General features: G+C 47.8%; 2 protein-coding genes across 5 annotated transcripts in view; one reads left to right on the top strand and one right to left on the bottom strand.

Annotated features, from left to right (window-relative positions):
• NRAP (nebulin related anchoring protein) overlaps nt 1-8,207 on the top strand; it is a 76,118-nt gene extending 67,911 nt beyond the window's left edge. For 3 of the 4 annotated variants that reach the window (XM_025397296.1, XM_025397297.1, XM_025397295.1), the window contains 6 exons: nt 1,298-1,402; nt 4,728-4,835; nt 6,137-6,448; nt 7,229-7,360; nt 7,672-7,676; nt 7,954-8,053. In XM_025397296.1, coding sequence (XP_025253081.1) covers nt 1,298-1,402; nt 4,728-4,835; nt 6,137-6,448; nt 7,229-7,360; nt 7,672-7,676; nt 7,954-8,053 — 762 coding nt within the window. Of the gene's footprint in view, nt 1-1,297; nt 1,403-4,727; nt 4,836-6,136; nt 6,449-7,228; nt 7,361-7,671; nt 7,677-7,945 lie in introns of all 4 variants that reach the window. The other variant, XM_025397294.1, reaches the window with a different exon arrangement.
• Nucleotides 8,208-8,442: 235 nt separating this feature from the next.
• HABP2 (hyaluronan binding protein 2) overlaps nt 8,443-18,093 on the bottom strand; it is a 35,587-nt gene continuing 25,936 nt past the window's right edge. The window contains exons 8-13 of the mRNA XM_025397300.1: nt 16,255-16,352; nt 14,822-15,077; nt 13,601-13,743; nt 12,687-12,821; nt 11,057-11,202; nt 8,443-8,798 (exon numbers count right to left, since the gene is read on the bottom strand). Coding sequence (XP_025253085.1) covers nt 8,634-8,798; nt 11,057-11,202; nt 12,687-12,821; nt 13,601-13,743; nt 14,822-15,077; nt 16,255-16,352 — 943 coding nt within the window. The 3' untranslated portion in view covers nt 8,443-8,633. The remainder of the gene's footprint in view (nt 8,799-11,056; nt 11,203-12,686; nt 12,822-13,600; nt 13,744-14,821; nt 15,078-16,254; nt 16,353-18,093) is intronic.

Here is an 18,093-nt window from a genome sequence, read left to right as displayed (position 1 = left end):
TGATAATAATGCCAAGTATTAGTGATGATCCCTTGCCAAACACTCGATCAGATACATGTTGCTTGTTGATAGATGGCGGTGGAATTAAAAGATTAATATAACCCAGTTAGAAAAAAAAAAAAAGGAACAGCTGTATTTAAAGCTTCTTTCTGCTTTTACTCTCTGTATAATTTAGCCCTATTTCCTCATTCCTGTCTTTATGTCAAGGAATAGGAGGTTAATGTTTTTCCCCTGAAATTGTTAAGGGATTCAGTTCTACATGCAAAGTGACAGAGCTGCTCTATTTCACAGACAGCCCGACTGCTGTAGTGACCGGTTCATATTTGTAAAGCCTGAGTTAAATTTGGGAATTGATCAGAATATTACAGTTTCACCTTTAAAAATACATAAGACTCAAACACTTTCTGAAATTGTTTGTAATTCTTAAATCACTGCTTTAAAAATAAAAACCAGATAAATCTTGGAGTTTTAAAATTGTGCCTTCCTGTGATCCAGGTGGGCTATGAAAATACTAATTTCTTGAACATATATTAAGATGTTTTATAACAAAGAGAACTTACTAACTATGCATATTATAATTATTACCATTAATGTTAAACAAGAAAGGCATTGAGGCTGTATCTTTTTTTTTTTTTTTGAGACAGAGTCTCGCCCTGTCACCCAGGCTGAGATGCAGTGACACGATTGTGGCTCACTGCAACCTCTACTTCTCGGGTTCAAGCGATTCTTCTGCCTCAGCCTCCCGCATAGCCGGAACCACAGGCACCTGCCACCACTCTTGGCTAATTTTTGTAGTTTTCAGTAGAGACGGGGTTTCACCATGTTGGCCATGCTGATCTTGAACTCCTGACCTCATGATCCACCCACCTCAGCCTCCCAAAGTGCTGGGATTATAGGTGTGAGCCACCACGCCCGGCCAAGGCTGTATCTTGTTACTAGTAAAAAGCATGTCCAATGCTCAATTGCAAAGATGCTCTGAAGTATCTGCATATCTTCTGTTGTGCAAAACACCCAGGTATGGCCAACCATGGTGTTGGTTTGTGGCCCATTTGGAGCAGATCTTGATGAATATTTTTAACAGTCTATTTAAAACCAGCTGCCCCATCTGACCCTGGCTGTAAAGGCATCCTCCATCAAATTGTGGGTTCTGGAGGGACACTGTCCACGGGCAGGACTGGGTTCTGTTCTATGCGGTGGGCACTCAGGTGGAGGGGGCAGGAAAGGGAGTCAGTTGCTTTTCCCCTGTGGTTTCAGTCCACACAGTTCTCCATTTACCATGAGCCCATCTTATCCACAGCGCATGTATAGATCCGGAGATGCAGAATCCCTGCACAGATACACCCTGATCCCTGACCACCCCGATTTCACCCGCGCCCGCCTCAATGCGCTGCATCTGAGTGATGTAAGTGAACTGGTGGTTCATGGAGTGTGTGCCTACTTTTGTAAAATGATCTGTACCCAATGTGGATTTTGTTTTTGTTTTTTATAAAGTTCTAGGAGGGAGGACTTGGAACAGAAAGGACACTGAACTGAGAAACTGTTCTATGACTTTCAGTCATTTTCCTCAGTGGTCTTCATATATATATTTTTTTATCTGAAAAATGGTAATGGGGCTGAGCTAAACTGAGGTTCTTTCCAGCTCTAAAATTCTGACTTGGGCATGGCTCCAAAGACCACGGTGATGTGCTGGGTAACCATGAGGGGAGTGGTCCCCTGGTCCTAGCGGGTGTAGACACCTGCTCTTTCTGTTTCCTGGACCCCTCTCTGTAGCCATTCAGAGTAGTGTCACTGGAGATGGAGTGGCTCTGTCTCACTCCGCAGTTTGGAAAGATGCTGCAATGGTAGCCCATCCCATCCGAATGCAGCTCGCTCCTTTGTGCATGGGACTGTGGCCTCCAACGCTCTCGTTTCCCTTGGACATGTGCCCTTTGCGTGCATAACCAAGCTACTGTTTCCTAAACCCGGGCTTGTTGTTAGCAGGGGTTGGAAGCCCCTGGTTGTAATAGAATAGGCGGCCGCTTGGCCAGCAAAGCTGTGATCCTTGGATAACAGGTAGAGAGACGGCGGAATCAAAAGACACTGTCAGATCAGAATAACACAGGCTGAGTGTGTTGGCCTGGGGCAGCGTGGGGCCTCCCAGAGTCCGGCCATTCTTCCCTCCCTGGCCTGGCCATTGTGTCCTGGGGCTCCGTGCAGATCAACAGCTGCTACCGTTCACCCCAGAGGTGGCTGCCTCGCAGGGGTTGGCGAGAGGCGCCTTCTAGTTAGCGTGTGTATTAGTTTGTTGCGTTTGTAAAGCCCTGTGGGATCCCATGCAGTGAATGCGATGGTGCTTTGTAAATATGAGTTATTATGACCATTTGATGCTTTTGAAGGATGTGCAAGGGATAATTTTAGAACAGCAGCTCTGGTGGGCTGACCTCCATCTGGGGAAGCAGGACCTCCCCCTCAGCAGAGCCTGCACAAAACATCCATCTCATTAATGCTTCAAGGATGGGGGAAGGCAAGGCCTCCATCTGAGGAACTATTGGAGACCCATGGCTGTAGAAAGTGGGATAAAGCTGCCAGTGCATTTGGGACCCGGCTTCAGGAGGAGAGTCACCCCAGGCTGATGATAGAAGCATCTTCCCTCTCACAAGGGACGCCGGTCTGCAGCGTCCTGGAGCTGAAATTAGCCACCAGGGTATGCGGATATGGATAACTCATGAACCTCTTTTGAAAGAGCACTTCTTCGGGGGCGTGTAGAATACGCACAATTGGATCAAGTGCTCTGTGAGGAAGATGTGGAGGGAAAGTGACCTTCCTGGGCAAAGAAAGCCATTGAGATGTGTAAGGCAGCCGAAATAACTAAAAATCAAATGACTCTAATGTGTGAGGATGAGGACAAAACTGTGCCCACTGTGATAAAGAAGAGGAACGCCCAGGGTTCCAAATCAAAGCGCCTACGGAATCTAAAGACTCCCAGTGGCAAGGCAAAAACCTCAACAGAATAAAAAACTGAGGGAGGAAGTGATCACAACCAAGCAAATAGTACACAGGGAGAAGTCACCCAGAGAAAGGGGGCCCACACACTCGGGAGACCCCCGATCTGGGCCATGCTTTCTAGTTGACCCTGAGTTACAGAGACTCAGAAGCTGGGGTGCATTGGACACCAAAGTGGGGCGACATTGGAGTTTGATGTTGCATCAAGTTTACTGTCAATCACCAGCCCAGATCTGGTGTGGGAGTTCTTATTAGGAAGGCATGGTGTGCCCCTTGGAGAGAGTGATCGGGGTTTGACTCTATTTGCTACTCTAACCTTTGTGGGGCCACCCAAACAGAAAGCAGAATGCTACAGAGGATCATCAGTCTGTCCTCATCTGAACATTCCTACATGTCTTTCAGTCCCAACTGCTAAACTTAGTGGTGACCCAATAAATCTAATCATTTTGGCTCTGTGATTCCTCAGTTAGGTGATTATCCCAGGAGTGAACGGTTCTGCATTTCCAGGGCCTAGAACACGGTAGACATTTGGCTCAGAGTTTACGGCATCGAGTGTGGAAGTCAGAGGCGAGGATGGAGGTGAAGGTGGTGTGATCTGCAGTACAGAGAAATGATGAGATCCGCCATGCTTGGCCCAAGCACTTTGTGGTCCTCTCTAGTTCCAGGCCCAGTTGTGGGATGGGGTGGGCCACTTTGCTTTTCATCTGCCACTCCTCCTTTGCTTAATCCCCCCAATCTCCCGTAGAACAGAGCACCAGCCTTGACCTCCATTTCCAGGAGACAAAAGGACGGTTCTTAAGGGCCCCCTGACCTACTGTAGCTCGTGGAACGTGTGAGCAACCGACACGGTCTGGGGCTGTCACTTTGTCATCTGTTGGTGATGCGCCTCTCCTGCTGTCTCCCTTCTCTGTGGCTGAATAAAGAACAGCTTTCCACTGGGATCTCCAGATGCCTCCTTTTATAGAGCCATTCCCTTATCTTGAAAAAAAAAATATTAGCTACATGAAGGCACAGAAGATTTTGATGCCTCTATCGGTGATGTGGGTCTACCTGAGGACTAAGAGGATATGATTACAGACTCCCAGAGGGCGTGTGAGAACAACTTGAAAAGGGAAAAAATGAAAGAGGAAGATATGAAACACATGGGTCAGGTGCTCGGTCAGGTTCTTGACAATAAATTTAATTCAGGTGAAGGCTCTTCCCTTCGTGCAGGCACCAGGGGTGTATATGAGATGCAGCATGCCTCATAGTGATGGTGCAGGGCATGGCATCAAAGCCAGGCTGAGGCCCCTCCGGATGTCAGTGGAGCTAACGAACACATGAGTGCCAAGGCCCAAGGAACAGCACTTTCAGCATGTGGGAAGAAACTGGATTCTGGAAGCTTGAATTCAGCTTCCAGAATTCAAGAAGCTGCAAACCTGAAGCACGGAAAGTGAATGCAAAGACAGGAAGGAGTGGGTTGGGGGTTTCTGATACCAAGGGGATGTTGCAAATGAGCCATACTCGAAGATCACAAGCCTCACAAGAGCAGGGCCTAATGGGCGGGTTGGGGGCTTAGAGCTGAAGCCTTTTACGGCCAACCTCACCAATCCCAGCGCTAGGGAGTCCCCAAGGTGGACATGGGCTTATAGGTTCTGCCGTCCTGGGAACCAACAAAGGTTAGGAACCATTCCTGCTGAGTACCAGCAACATGGAAGACAGTGGAGTGACTGCCTGCTTACTCATGCTTTTGTTTTTCCATCTAGAAAGTCTACAGAAACTCCTGGGAGCAGACCCGGGCTGGCAGTTACGACTTCAGGCTGGATGCCATCCCCTTCCAGACTGCCCGGGCATCCAGGGAGATCGCCAGTGATGTAAGACCCCATGTTCCCTCCCATAGTCACTGATGGGTTTTTCTCTGGTTTTCCCAGTTCTGTTGAAAGGCAAACCACCAGGACCTGTCAAGATTATCTCTCTGCACCAAAACTGAACACGTACTGTATTTTAAATGAAAGAAAAAAAAGCGGGCTTTACTTTCTACCATCTTAGGCAGAAATTGTGGTCGAGGAGGGCTGTATTCCCATTCTCTCTCTTTTTAGAGAGGCACTCTTAAAAGATGATGGATGAGTACCAAGAGGTCCATAAATATGTGCTTGGGTTGTTGATTTGCAATAAAAGGACTTCTTTTAGCTGAAGCTCCATGGCAGAATAGAAAGAGATAGGGCTTTTGCCCTAGATGGACGAGTTCAAATCCTGGCTCTGGCACTTAGGAATTGGCTGTTTGTCTTGGGCAAGTTGCTCAAATTCTCTGAATTTAATTTTCTACATCTATGAAATAGGGGTCTTGTCTCCTGGATTAATGTAGGAATGAAAACAAAATCATATATGGTGTCAGGAACATAGCAGGTATTCTGAAAGAGAGGGCACCATTGACTAGACAAGTGTCCACAGTGCTAGACGGAGTCTCACTTGGGAACAGTTTCCTGCTGATCCACAATTTGATAAGTACAGAAATTAAGAGCATGTGATTTTTGAATTTTTTTTTAGCAATTAGGACATTGTAGCATCCAAGCGTGTGATCACTGGACTCATCTCACTGAACAGGGTGAAGGCCAGGTTGGGTGTTACCAAATACAAGTGGTATTACTACATACTAGCCACATGCAATAGGACCATACATGGGTCTTTAATGCATTGGAAATGTAAAAAGCAAATCAAATTGGGACTGAGCCTTCACTGTAGATGGTTTGAGGAGCACTGGACTAGGTCCCTGAAAGCTGGAAAGAATCAAAGGCAGAGTGGCCTATGTGAGAATGGGCACAGTTCTCTTCCTGTTGGAGTATCAATGATAACAGTGACAATACCAGTAGCCACCACTCAGTGGGCCAGAGCTCATGCCAGACATGAAGCTCAGCCCCTGTCTGATTGAATCCTCTCAGCGTCCTACGGGTTGGAAGATCATTCTCCAATTTTATCAGATGGGGAAACTGAGGCTCACAGAGAAACTCAGTAACTGGCCCATGGCCACACAGATAGGTCTACCTGGATCCAAAGCCTGTGCCTTTAACCCACTCTTGAGCCCCCTGCTGAGAATCCCCTGGGATGGCCCCATATGTGAGGCTGGCCCTGGGGGAGGTAGGCACCCATGACCTGCCTCTGCTCCTCTGACTTGCAGTTCCGGTACAAAGAGGCTTTCCTGCGGGACCGAGGCCTGCAGATCGGGTACCGCAGCGTCGACGATGACCCAAGGATGAAGCATTTCCTCAACGTTGGCAGGCTCCAGAGTGACAATGAGTACAAGAAGGACTTTGCCAAGTGTCGGTCCCAGTTTCACAGCCGCACAGACCAGCCCGGCCTCCTTCAGGCCAAGAGGAGCCAGCAGCTGGCCAGCGACGTGCACTACAGGCAGCCCCTGCCCCAGCCCACCTGCGACCCGGAGCAGCTGGGCCTCAGGCACGCTCAGAAGGCCCACCAGCTGCAGAGTGATGTGAGCCACCTCCACCCACTCCCCTGAGGCCCTTCCTCTGGTGCCTCTTCCTAAGAGATGGCCATAATGCCACGTTCCATGTTAGCTTTTGGGGGAGCTGGGCTGAGAGAGAATCCAAGACACTTAACGCTTTAGTGCCAGAAAGAATAACAACAGTAACTACCACTTCTTGAGTGTCTCCTGTGGGTCAGGCTCTGTGTCAAATGCTTTCCAAGCCTCGTGCCATTGGCACTCATGCCAACCCCAGGACTGCCTCATTTTACAGATGAGGAACCTGAGGCTCAGAGAGGTTGAGTGACTTACTCAAGATCCCATAACAAATAAGTGGCAGACCTAGGATATCAACCACTTTTTGTGTGCTGTGAGGGCCCAAGCTCTTGATGGCTATGCTGAACTGTTTCCAAGGGATCTTAGTAGCTATTAACCCAGCCTTTGCACTTTCCCTGGGAAGAAACTGAAGCCCAGAGAAGGGAAGTGGCCTCCCTAAGGCCACAGAGTATGTGGAGCAGGTGTCACTGCCCCACCCACTCCCCATTGCAACTTTTGTCACTTGAATGGGAAGATGCAAGAGACAGCAACATGCCGGCTGGACTCACAGCGCATTGGGGCCCCTGTGCCAGGGAGATGCTGCTTATGATAAATTTTTTCCCCTTGTTCTGGCTTTACTGATGACAGACAACATAGTCTCATTGTGACTGCCTTTTTAATCTTCTTTACTTGATGGTCAAACCACTCCAAACCCTGCTGACATATTCCTCTTGCTTCCCTCTTACCCTCAAGGTCAAGTATAAATCAGACTTGAACCTGACCAGAGGTGTTGGCTGGACCCCTCCTGGCTCCTACAAAGTGGAAATGGCTCGGCGGGCCGCGGAACTGGCCAACGCAAGGGGCCTGGGTCTCCAGGGAGCTTACGTGAGTATCAAGCTGCACAGCCACCCTGGCTTGCAAGGCCATGGGGAAAGACACACTCATTGTCTCTTTTCAAAGTTTATTTTTGGCCAAAGGTCAGCTAGCTCTAAAGAAGTGTGAAATGCAGCTCAAACAAGGCGCCTAATTTCATGGGTCTGAGATGACCAGGCAGATGACACGAAGGTTAAACTTCCTGCAGGGCTTTCTCTGAAGTCACAGCCATTAGTTCTGCAGAGGCAAACCTACCGGGGCTACATCAATCCCGGGCCAGGGCAGCCCAGGCTGTGCTGACTGCTTGCTCGTTACATTCGCAGAAAGGGTCAGGGACTCGCTGGATACGACAGTCTGCATTTTGAACCCTACTTTGTTCAGAAGAAAGACGCCAGGTCTAAATGAGAGATTGGCTTTGCTTCTTTCTCATTCTTGCCTTGAGGGACCTTTTTCTCGGGGAGGGTAGAAGAGGGGAAAAGGAAGGGGAGGGTGAGCCTGTTAAATGCTCCCGGGGCTTCTTAGCATGCCCTGTGGGAACCGGGGCCGGGGGTGGGGGCGGGGGAGCTTCATTTTAACTTGGGGTATGTTTGATGTCAGCATCGGAGGGCAGAAGCAGTGGAGGCTGGAGATCATCAGAGCGGGGAGGTGAACCCAGATGCCACTGAGATTCTGCACGTCAAGAGGAAGAAGGCCCTGCTTTTGTGAGCTGTGTCCACCCCTATTCTTGAGAAGCCAGAGAGGAAGTTTGCTCACCAGAGACATGCTTCAGATGGCTTCGATTTCTGCGAGCTGGAAAAATGGCCTACCAGCCCATCCCAGATCTGCCTTTATTAAAATAATAACTCTGAAAGCAAATGGAGAATGTCGTATTTGTGGTCCTCTCTGATACCTAGACGTGGATGGCTGATTCTGTTGAGTACCTCGAGTGTCTGGGCTGAGGAATAAAGATGTGACGGTGGTTCTCGTTGATGCTGGGCATTCTGGAGTCTGCATTTGCAGATGCCTGTGGTGGAGGCAGTCTCTGTGAGCACTGATTTTCTAGAAGGTACAGTTGGTTGAGGAAAGCAAACATACTATGTTGTGTTGATTCCATCAGAAGCCTGGTGATATTGTGCAAATGTTGGTCTGGGAAGGCCCAGGCTGGGTGGCAGCTGTCTCTGCTTAGAGTAGGGACAGTCCACTGCATGGTCCCCTGGAGGTTCTGGGGGTGTCCATTGTTGGCCATGAGGCCTCCTGGTGTCAGGGTGCCAAGGAGAGTGGGCTCTGAGGTCCAGAAGACAGTACCTTAGAAGCCACTTTCACTTTTGATGGTGGCTTTGATCCAATTCAGGAATTTGGTAACTTGGGTGTAGACCCCTGGCCTCGTCCCACACTCCAGGCCCCAGCTCACTATCCCATAGACGTAGTAGGTGCCATCCTTCTCACAAGTCAGGGGGCCTCCAGAGTCACCCTAAGGGAAACAGAGGCATAAGCTCATCCTCGTGAATCAGAGACATTTGGAGAAGCCCCCACCTCTCTCCAGGGGGTGTCAGGAAGGGATGGGGTGGAGTCCCTTGCCAGCCTCCATAGGCTTCTCGGGAAAGTGGTGACAAAGCTCTTGCCACATCTCATATGATACAAGACTCTAAGGGAGAGAAGATAACAGTGCCCTCCATCCCTGAGTCCACGCGGGCTTGACAGAGGAGCTGCAGGGCTGCACTTCCCGACTCTTAGTGATGCAGATGTTATGACTGAGTTCTTGGGGGCCCTCAGCACACACAGGGGAGGAGGATGGGGACTCCAAGGCAGCATGGCCTAGGTGCTCAGCATGGTCTATGGGGTTAGATCTCCTGGGTTTCGAGCCAGGCCCTACCACCTGCCAGGCATGTGACCTTGGGCCTCAGTTTCTCACACTGTAAACCATAGATAGCAATAGATCCCCATCCCCCAGGGTTCTTGTGAAGATTAATTATTTGTAAAGTATATAGAACAGTGCCTGGTTCATATTAAACCCTCATGGAAGGTGGTGAGGATGATGATGGTGAGGAGAAGAAGACATTGAAGATGATAGCTCTCGAAAACAATACTGCTTAGGCACTACAATTGACAGGTTTTTTAAAAAATGAATTCTCTCTTTTAAACTTAGCCACGACCTTGTGATCTTATGGATAGATTTGTTCCATTTTATAGCTTAGGCATCTGAGATTGAAGAATTGCTTTCATCACTGATAAAAGTCATAAAGTAAGAGACAGAAATAGGTTTCAAATCCACAACTATTTGTTTCCAAAGCCTGTAAGTGAAGTCCTTCAATTAGCTAGGGAATTGAACGAGGGTTTTTTGTTTGTTTTTGTTTTTTTGAGACAGGGTCTTGTTTTGTCGCCCAGGCTGGAGTGCAGTGGCACCCTCTTGACTCACTGCAACCTCCGTTTCCTGGGTCCAAGTGATTCTTCTGTCTCAGCCCCAGTAACTGGGACTACAGGCATGTGCCACCATATTCACCTAATTTTTGTATTTTCTTTCAGTAGAGACGGGGTTCACCATGTTGGCTAGGCTGATCTTGAACTCCTGACCTCAGGTGATCTGCCCGCCTCAGCCTCCCAAAGTGCTGGGCCACCACGCCCAGCCTGAGTGAGCTCTTTTCTTAACTATCTTCTGGGAAGGAGTTTAGGGCAAATTGCACCCATCTGCCCCTCCTCTGAGTATGTGAACATCCTTGGCTCATTGGGAAGAGACAGAGAGTCACAGGAGAGCCACAAACTCTGGAGAGAGGAACCTAGATGTCCCATCCCAAAGTGAGTTCAAGGCCAGCAAATCATTGTGGGTTCCTTTGTACAGGGAGGCTCCCTCAAGGAGTTGGGATTTGAATGTTGGCATGCTGTTTTTCAGGACACTTAGAAGGTTTATGGGGACAACAGTCAGAAAATTCTAAATGGAGCTGTTCCTGGGATTCTAGAAAGGACCCTGTGTGATGTGATCCCTAAAGAGAAAGGGACTATCAGGAATGGGCTTTGACTTGGGGCAGGGCCCAAAGTCACTTTAGCATTGGTTGATGGAGCTACCACCTTCTTCCTCTGCAACAGTGTCTTTGAGTCACAAGCCTCAGCAACTTGGGGTTCCAAAAGGCCCTAGGCTACAGATATACTTTGTTTTCTAGGGCTAACACACACACACACACACACACACACACACACACACACACATAGACACACACATGAGTCCTCATGATGAGTTAATAGTACTGTAAAATCTCTAGCTTTAGGCCTTCTTCTTTCTCCTTCTAGCCACTGGTCTTCTGGACAGTTCCCTGTTTACTGGGATTCTCAGAAATGCTGCCCAACACTGAGGCCACAAACCCCTTTGATGTCCTGCAGACTGTATTGTTCAAATCCCAGCCCTGCCACTGGCCACCCAATTGCTATAGGCCAAGATAACTTCTCTAAGCATGTGTAAAATGGTAATCATGATATCACCTTCACTAGTGTGTTGTGAGAGTTAAATTAGACAATGCAGGCAACGTGACCTCTGTGGTCATTATGTTGAGTTATCCTGAGTTGATGTGGATGCGGATGTACCAGGGGACCTGGGGGCAGACACAGCTCACCTGTGTCTTAGCTTTACCACAGGTGGACCTCTGAACCCAGCTCCCAGCCCAGGGCTCTAAGGGGCCTCCGCCTAGTGAAACATCCTGCCGGTCTCTCCTTCTACAAGCACCACTTGGAGTCTCTGACCTGGCAGGTGTCTTGCCCAGGTTTCTGAAGGTTTCCCGCACAGATCATACTGTCATCAATCATGTGATCATAGAGTTGCCGGGAGTTGCACAAAGTGTTGGAGATCAGCTTGACTTTGGCATCCAGGAGCTGGCGGGACCCTTTTCCTGTGGGGAAGGAGCAGAGAAAATAGTACTACTGTGGGGACCAGGGTGACACCAACCCCACCAGAAACCACACTGTCATGGAGAAGCCCACCAACTCTCAGCTCAGAAAGGAAGAATTGTTCCAGGAGATGAGCAGAAAAGCCTCGTCTTTAGCCTTCAACATGCCAGTGCAGACCTACAATCCTGTGCTGGTCATGACAGATGGACCAGATAGTATATTCCCTCCTCTCTTTCCCCAACTAGGCCATGAGGTTCAGGAGGAAATAGATGCTGTCCTAACCATTTTAAAATCCCCAAGGCCTAACCAAAGGACTGGCACAGTTCTTAGTGGATGGATGGATGGATGGATGGATGAAGTGCCCTGTGCAGTAGGCTACCTGCTTCCTAGAGCAGGCATTTTCCCCTGTAAAGAAAATGAAATAAATCAAAACATTTCATTGGCTTTGAACATAAAATCTTAGAGGCCTGTTCATGAAAAGCAAAATAATTCTAACCTAAGCCTCCAAAAGATTCCCATCTGAGACATCACCATGCTGACCAGACCATATTGAGCAGAATAGAGGTTGACAAGTGCAGATGGACTACAATGAAAATGGCTGTAAAATGAGTTTACTGGCTGACCCTAAATCCAATTAGCCAGACATCTTTCTCAAAAGACTCAAAGTTGTATATTACATTTCACCTTGCTCAGATGTGTGGAATTTCTGCAGACTTATTTAAAGTAATTCTCGCTATTCATTATTAAGGACAAGATTTGGGAAGGAAGAGTAATATATTCTGAGTATTCGGGAAAGACATGAAATACTCTTCTGATTTTTTTTTTTTAGTAGAGGGTATAATCTTGCCAGTACTATGAGGAAAGTAATCCTTGGTTACTTTTTAAAATGAGACCAGATCCTAAAGACAAATCAACAGCTGGATTTAATACAATTTTATAGAATGTCTACTGTGTGGAGAACCCCAACCAAAGTACTGTGAGACAGACAGAGATGAATGGGGCCTGACCCCATCTTCCAGGGGCTGACTTAATGAATGTCTCTTTAGAATTCTGACATCCCCTGTGATCATGCTTGCAAACCTAGGATGTAAGTATGATTATTAAGAAACTAAAACTCAGCTGTTCAAATGACAAAGTCAAGAACTGAATGCTAGTCTGTCTGACTCAAAAATCCATGATCTTTCCTCTTTCCAATCTACCTAGGGAGGGAGAAAGGTCTTCATAGATGCAGGGTCAATGCTTGGTAAAATTCAAGTATTTAGGGGTAGGGGCCAGGGACAGATACGGAAATCAGAGAAAATCAGGGAAGGCTCCCTGCAGGTGGAGGAATTTAACCAGATCTTGATCAATGAGGCAGATGCTTTCTTTGGTTGATGCATCTTGAATATGACACTCATTTCAACTTCAAAAGGGCAGTTGAGTTGGGCCTTTCTTCTCTGGTTGATGTAGTTCACCTAAGTCATGGGAGAGTGCACGGCCAACTCACCTGTTTCTGTAACACCCCAGCCAGAGATGTGGCACTCACTCCCAGAGGGAAAGGACCCATCAGGCAAGCACACGGTCTTCACATATTTGGATTCCAGAGCACAGTGACCATCCACCGGCTTTAACTTGAGCAATGCTAGGTGGAGAGAGAGGTAGAAAATGGGTGTGATGTCACCTCTTTGTCAAAGAAGCACCAGCTTCAAGGTGGCCACAGCAAAGCCCCAACCGCCCCTGCCATGCCTGAAAAGCTTCTTCCACGGTCATTTCATATTTTGAACTTCCACCTGGGAAGGAGTAGCACTTCAGGGCGAGAGTCATGTCAAGAAATAATAATTGACTTTGAAATCACGTTTAATCCATTTTTTAAGAAACACGCCGTTAGAGGGACAAAAAGGCTACTGAGGAAGGAGAGAGAGGTGGGGGGAATCCTCACGATAAGGGAAACGGGGTACAGAACTGAGCAGCCAGTAGGTAGGAATGTCATTGCATTTGCACTGGAGCACCCGCCAGGGGCTAGGGACCAGGCATGCCTGCATGCACATTGTGTCACCTGACACATAAGAAGCTAAGAGTTGCGCATCAGTGTTTCCATTTCATAGAAGAGAAAAGAGGGCTCAGGGAGGTGAGCTGGCTCCTGGTGAGAAAGTTGGGAAGCTGGGATTCCAGGCCAAGCCCATTCCATAGCACAATGTTCCTAGTATAGCTTGCCCTCGGTTTAAGAGCATATGCGCATTTATCCACATTTACACATACCCTCAAAAACTAAAAAGCTCTGGAACACGTTCCCAACTTCACAGGGTCCACAGGGACCAAAAACAATCAAGAGCACCTTCTAGAACCAAACTTCAGCTTTCCGTTCATAGAGAAATCCACCCAGGACAAGACCCTCAGGAGAGCCATGAAAGAGGAACTTGCCAATATCATTGTGGGGAATCTCGTCTCTTTCATTGTAGTGGGTGTACTTGAATATCTTCTCCACTCTAAAGATCTGCTCGTGAAATTCTTCTTTCTTCAGGTCCTGGTCCCCTAGCACTACCTTTAGATGTCTGGTTTTTATGCTGCAAGGGAAAATGAGATGGTCAGGAAGGCTCTGCTTCTGCTCAGCTGTGTGGCCTTTGGCAAATCTGACCTTCTGCAGACTCAGCCTCCTCATCTGTAACCCTTGTCTCACTCACAGGACTCTGCTGTGGTGGGATCCAAATAAGATTATGGAAGGGAAGTGCTTTTATTAACAGAAGCAAGCTCCAAATGTAAGCTATAACTTTTACTCACTTCTCATGGGAGACCTCCCATTGTCCCTAGGCCTTCCAGAGAAACAGCCATTGCCATCTTGAACCAGTCTTCTAAAATCCATTGGCAGGTGCTAATGTCTGCCTGCTTGACCTCTCTTAGGGAGCACCTCCTAGAAGCTCAGAGAAATCATTTACTACAAGGTGAACTGGAAGACCTTCGTGACCACTTCCAAAACCCAGGCTTTGTTGGACCAGCCTTGACCATGAGCATAGGGAGCTCAGAAGGGGGTGACTCTTCAGCTCCCCAGAAGTTACTTGCCTCTCTAAGGCACGCAAGAGGCATGGATGAAGACACCTGACTCAGAAGGGTCATTGGTGATGGCATCAGACAGAGGAGCATGCTTTCCTCTGTTCAGGGCAGGACAAAAGAAGTCAAAGAAGTAGATAGAATGGGATTTCCATCTTACTTGTCCACTTAACTTTCCATACGACTTTAGGCAAGGTAAAGGCAGAATCCCAAGGTTCAAGATCCTCACTTACAAAAAGGGAATAACAATCTTTTCCTTCACAAATATTTCCTCAGCACTTGCTATGTACAAAGGCACACTCAAGACACTGGAGATCTCACAATTAATAAAACAGATAAAAATCCCTGACCTTCCTCAGCTTGTCCTCCAGCAGACAGCTTTGAGGATTAAATGTCATTTAATAAATGCTGTGCCCACGGTAAACATTCCAGATATGGTAGCTATTTTCCCTCTGACTTTCAGGAGCCATTCTTTTGCCCTTGAACAGATCAGAACCCCTAATCCTGCCAGAGCTACCAAGACGCTGCTCAGAGGGGAAGGGAAGAGCACCCCCAGGCACTCAAGCCACCCTGGTCCCTGTCCCAGCCAGCACCTACTCAGTGCAGTGGGCAGCAGTGAGCACCCAGCAGGGGTGGATCAGCGCCCCTCCACAGAAGTGGCCCTGGGGCATGGACACGGTCAGAGGCAGCGAGGACTGGAGGGACGCCTGCCATGGGTGCTTGCCCGCCGTGCTCTTAAAGCCTCCATATATTTTCTTGATCTTCCTCTCTGCTATCTCAGTCTTTCCGCAGGAGTCAAACCCCAGAAGCTTGGTTGATGGCTCAGTGGGGATTTCCTCTGGGTAGGCAATATCTGTGGGACACAAGAAAGACAAATTGTGCCATTCAGCCTCCCTCCAGTTCCTCAGCAGGGCTCAGGCAGAGGTATGACTCTGAGCCCAGCAGCTGAGCAGGGGTCCAGAGCTGAGAGACTGCACCGGTGCACACAGGGTGGGCATACAGTAGGTGCACAGTTGATATTTGTAGAATACATTGCGTAACATAAAGCAAGTCTGTAGAATTAACAATGCAGATTTTTTTCTTCCATTTCAAAGTATGTGACTCCTAAGATTGACATGTACACACATACATTATGTTTATGTAAGTATACAAATCCATCACTGGGTATTTACATTGACAAAGGCCCCACAATTATAAGTGTGCATGATCACTGTGCCTTTCATTATTAGTGCACAATTACAATTGTGGAGGCTTTTTCAGGGTAGAGGGGAGGGTATTCAGATGAACTAGAATAGATGAGATAAAACATTTGCACAGATGACTGTGATACAAAAGGAGAGAGAAGTAAATGTTGTATAGGTGGTGCCTCGTTCGGTTCCTTGGGATTTGTAAGGAGGCAGAGATAACATTTTACTTGAGAAATCAAGGAGGACTTCCTGGAGAAGGGGATATTTGAGTTGGTTCTCAAAGAATAGTTGTATATGCACAAGAACAGATATGGGATGGAGCGTTATAGACAGAAGCGACCATAAGATCAGAGGCGCATATGTGAAACTGCTCAGGGAGGGAATCCCACTGGTCAGGGTGAAAGGGCACATTGTTCCAGATGTGGGCACATAGCGAGGCCAGGGCAGATGGCCAGGAAGACTGTGAGGCTGGAATTTGGATGCTTTGTATCCTGAGAGGCTATGGGGGCCCAGCCAGTTTGATCACCATTGTACACCCAGGGCCCAGCACAGTGGCTGGCAAACAGCAAGAGATGGGTAAATATCTGTTGAGGGCACTGATTTGGAGTCAGAAACCATGAGTTTAGGGTTGGACTACCTGACCTGAACCCACAAAGGTATCCAGACCTGCTTGGCATCCTGGTGGGTGCAGATGGTTGGGCAGTTGGGCTGGCAGTGGGCTGTGAATTGGTAAACCAAGTGTGGAGGAAGAATGGGGTGAGGGAGGGACCAGGTGCCCGGGACATCTCCCTACAAATCTCCATCCCCCCACCCCCTGGGCGTCTGAACAGCCATGACCTTTACCTTGGGCTGCACAGGCTGAGACATCACAGTATTCCCATTTCACCTTGTCATTGCTAACTTTGATAAAGCACCAGGGCTTTTCGTCCGCGTCTGGGTTTCTAAAATACAAAACAAAACAACTCAGAGTCAAGGCTTGGTGAACCCACTGGATCTTATTAAAGAACCTTTGCATAAGAAGGTGCCAGGCTTTTGTGCTCCCCCGGGACCACATTTCTTTGATTCCTCCAACAGGTTATAAAACCTTAGCACAGAAGGGTGTTTATAGTTTTTTGGCAAAACCTTGACTTCCAGAGGAAAATCTCAAGGACGAGGAAGCAGTCCCAAGTCTCATGCCAGATCCACAGGACGTATCAAATTATTCGTAGGAAAAGAAATGAGATCCCTGTTGAAGACCTTTCCACGTCAGGAGAGTAAAATCATCACATAAACATGGTGAGAGTTGGGTTCCTCTGCCTGAGCCTTTGAATTCTGTGTATGGGAATCCTCTGAGAAAGGCTGCCAAGAGATCCCCCTCCCCGCCACCCCCAAAGACAGCTACACAAAGGGAACAGCTCAAGGTGAGATAAAGTGGAAGGTACTAGTGTTTTGTGGGGGAAAAAAAAAAAAAAAACAAAACTTCATGGCCAAGTGCGGTGGCTCATGCTTGTAATCCTAGCACTTTGGGAGGCCAAGGCAGGTGGATCATGAGGTCAGGAGTTCAAGACCAGGCTGGCCAAGATGGTGAACCCCATCTCTACTAAAAATACAAAAATTAGCCAGGTCTGGTGGTGTGTGCCTGTAATCCCAGCTGCTTGGGAGGCTGGGGCTGGAGAATCGCTTAAACCTGGGAGGCAAAGGTTGCAGTGAGCTGAGATGGTGCCACTACACTCTAGCCTGGGTGACAGAGTGAGACTCCGTCTCAAAAGAAAAAAAAAAAAAAGTAAAGAAAAAAGAAAAAAAAATCCTTATTTATGAAGCCAGTTCAAAACCACACAAAGACCTCCTCCCCTTAATCTGTAACTCATCTGACTCATTGGCCTTGGCTAGACAAAGGGTAGTGGCAGGAAGGCAATGGAGTGGCCTGAAGGCAGCAGAAAAGGAAGAAGGAAACTAGATCACCACCAGGGAGAGTGGTGGCATTACCCTCACATGGGAAAGCCTGAACATCTTTGGGTTAGAGACCATCACCTTCGACAGACATTCCACTTGCTCTTCTCCGTCTCTGCCTGGAAGTTATGTGGGCTCATGTGATTATTTCTGACCAACAAAGTATGTGTGGGAAGAGGATGTGTCCCTTCTAGGCTGAAGTAGTGAAAAACCCAGTCTCTTCTTGCCAATCCGGAGTATTTGAGTAACCCTGTGGAGCTGAATCCCCTACCAACACCACTACCAACCCACATGATACTTGGAACATTAGTAAGAAATAGACTTTTTTTCTTTTCTTTTTTTTTTTTTTTTTTTTTTTTGAGACAGGGTCTCACTTTGTCACCCAGGCTGGAGTGCTGTGGTTCACTGCAGCCTCAACCTCCTGGGTTCAGATGATCCTCCCATGTCAGCCTCCTGATTAGCTGGGGCTGCAGGTGCTGACCACCACATTCAGCTATTTTTTTTTTGGTAGAGACGGGGCTTTGCTATTTTGTCCAGGCTGGTCTCGAACTCTTGGGCTCCAGCAATCTGCCTGCCTCAGCCTCCAAATCATATGCCTGTGCTATGATTACAGGCATGAACCACAGTGACCGACCCGGAAATAGACTTTGATATATTTCAGCCACGGAGATTTGGCAGTTGTTTACTATGGCAGCATAACATCGTCTATCCTGAGTAAGAAAATCTTCCTAGAAAGGAGGCTGATGAGTTTCA

This window comes from Theropithecus gelada, chromosome 9 (assembly GCF_003255815.1).
Source record: "Theropithecus gelada isolate Dixy chromosome 9, Tgel_1.0, whole genome shotgun sequence".
Lineage (NCBI taxonomy): Eukaryota > Metazoa > Chordata > Mammalia > Primates > Cercopithecidae > Theropithecus > Theropithecus gelada.
This window is presented reverse-complemented; position numbering and strand designations above follow the sequence as displayed.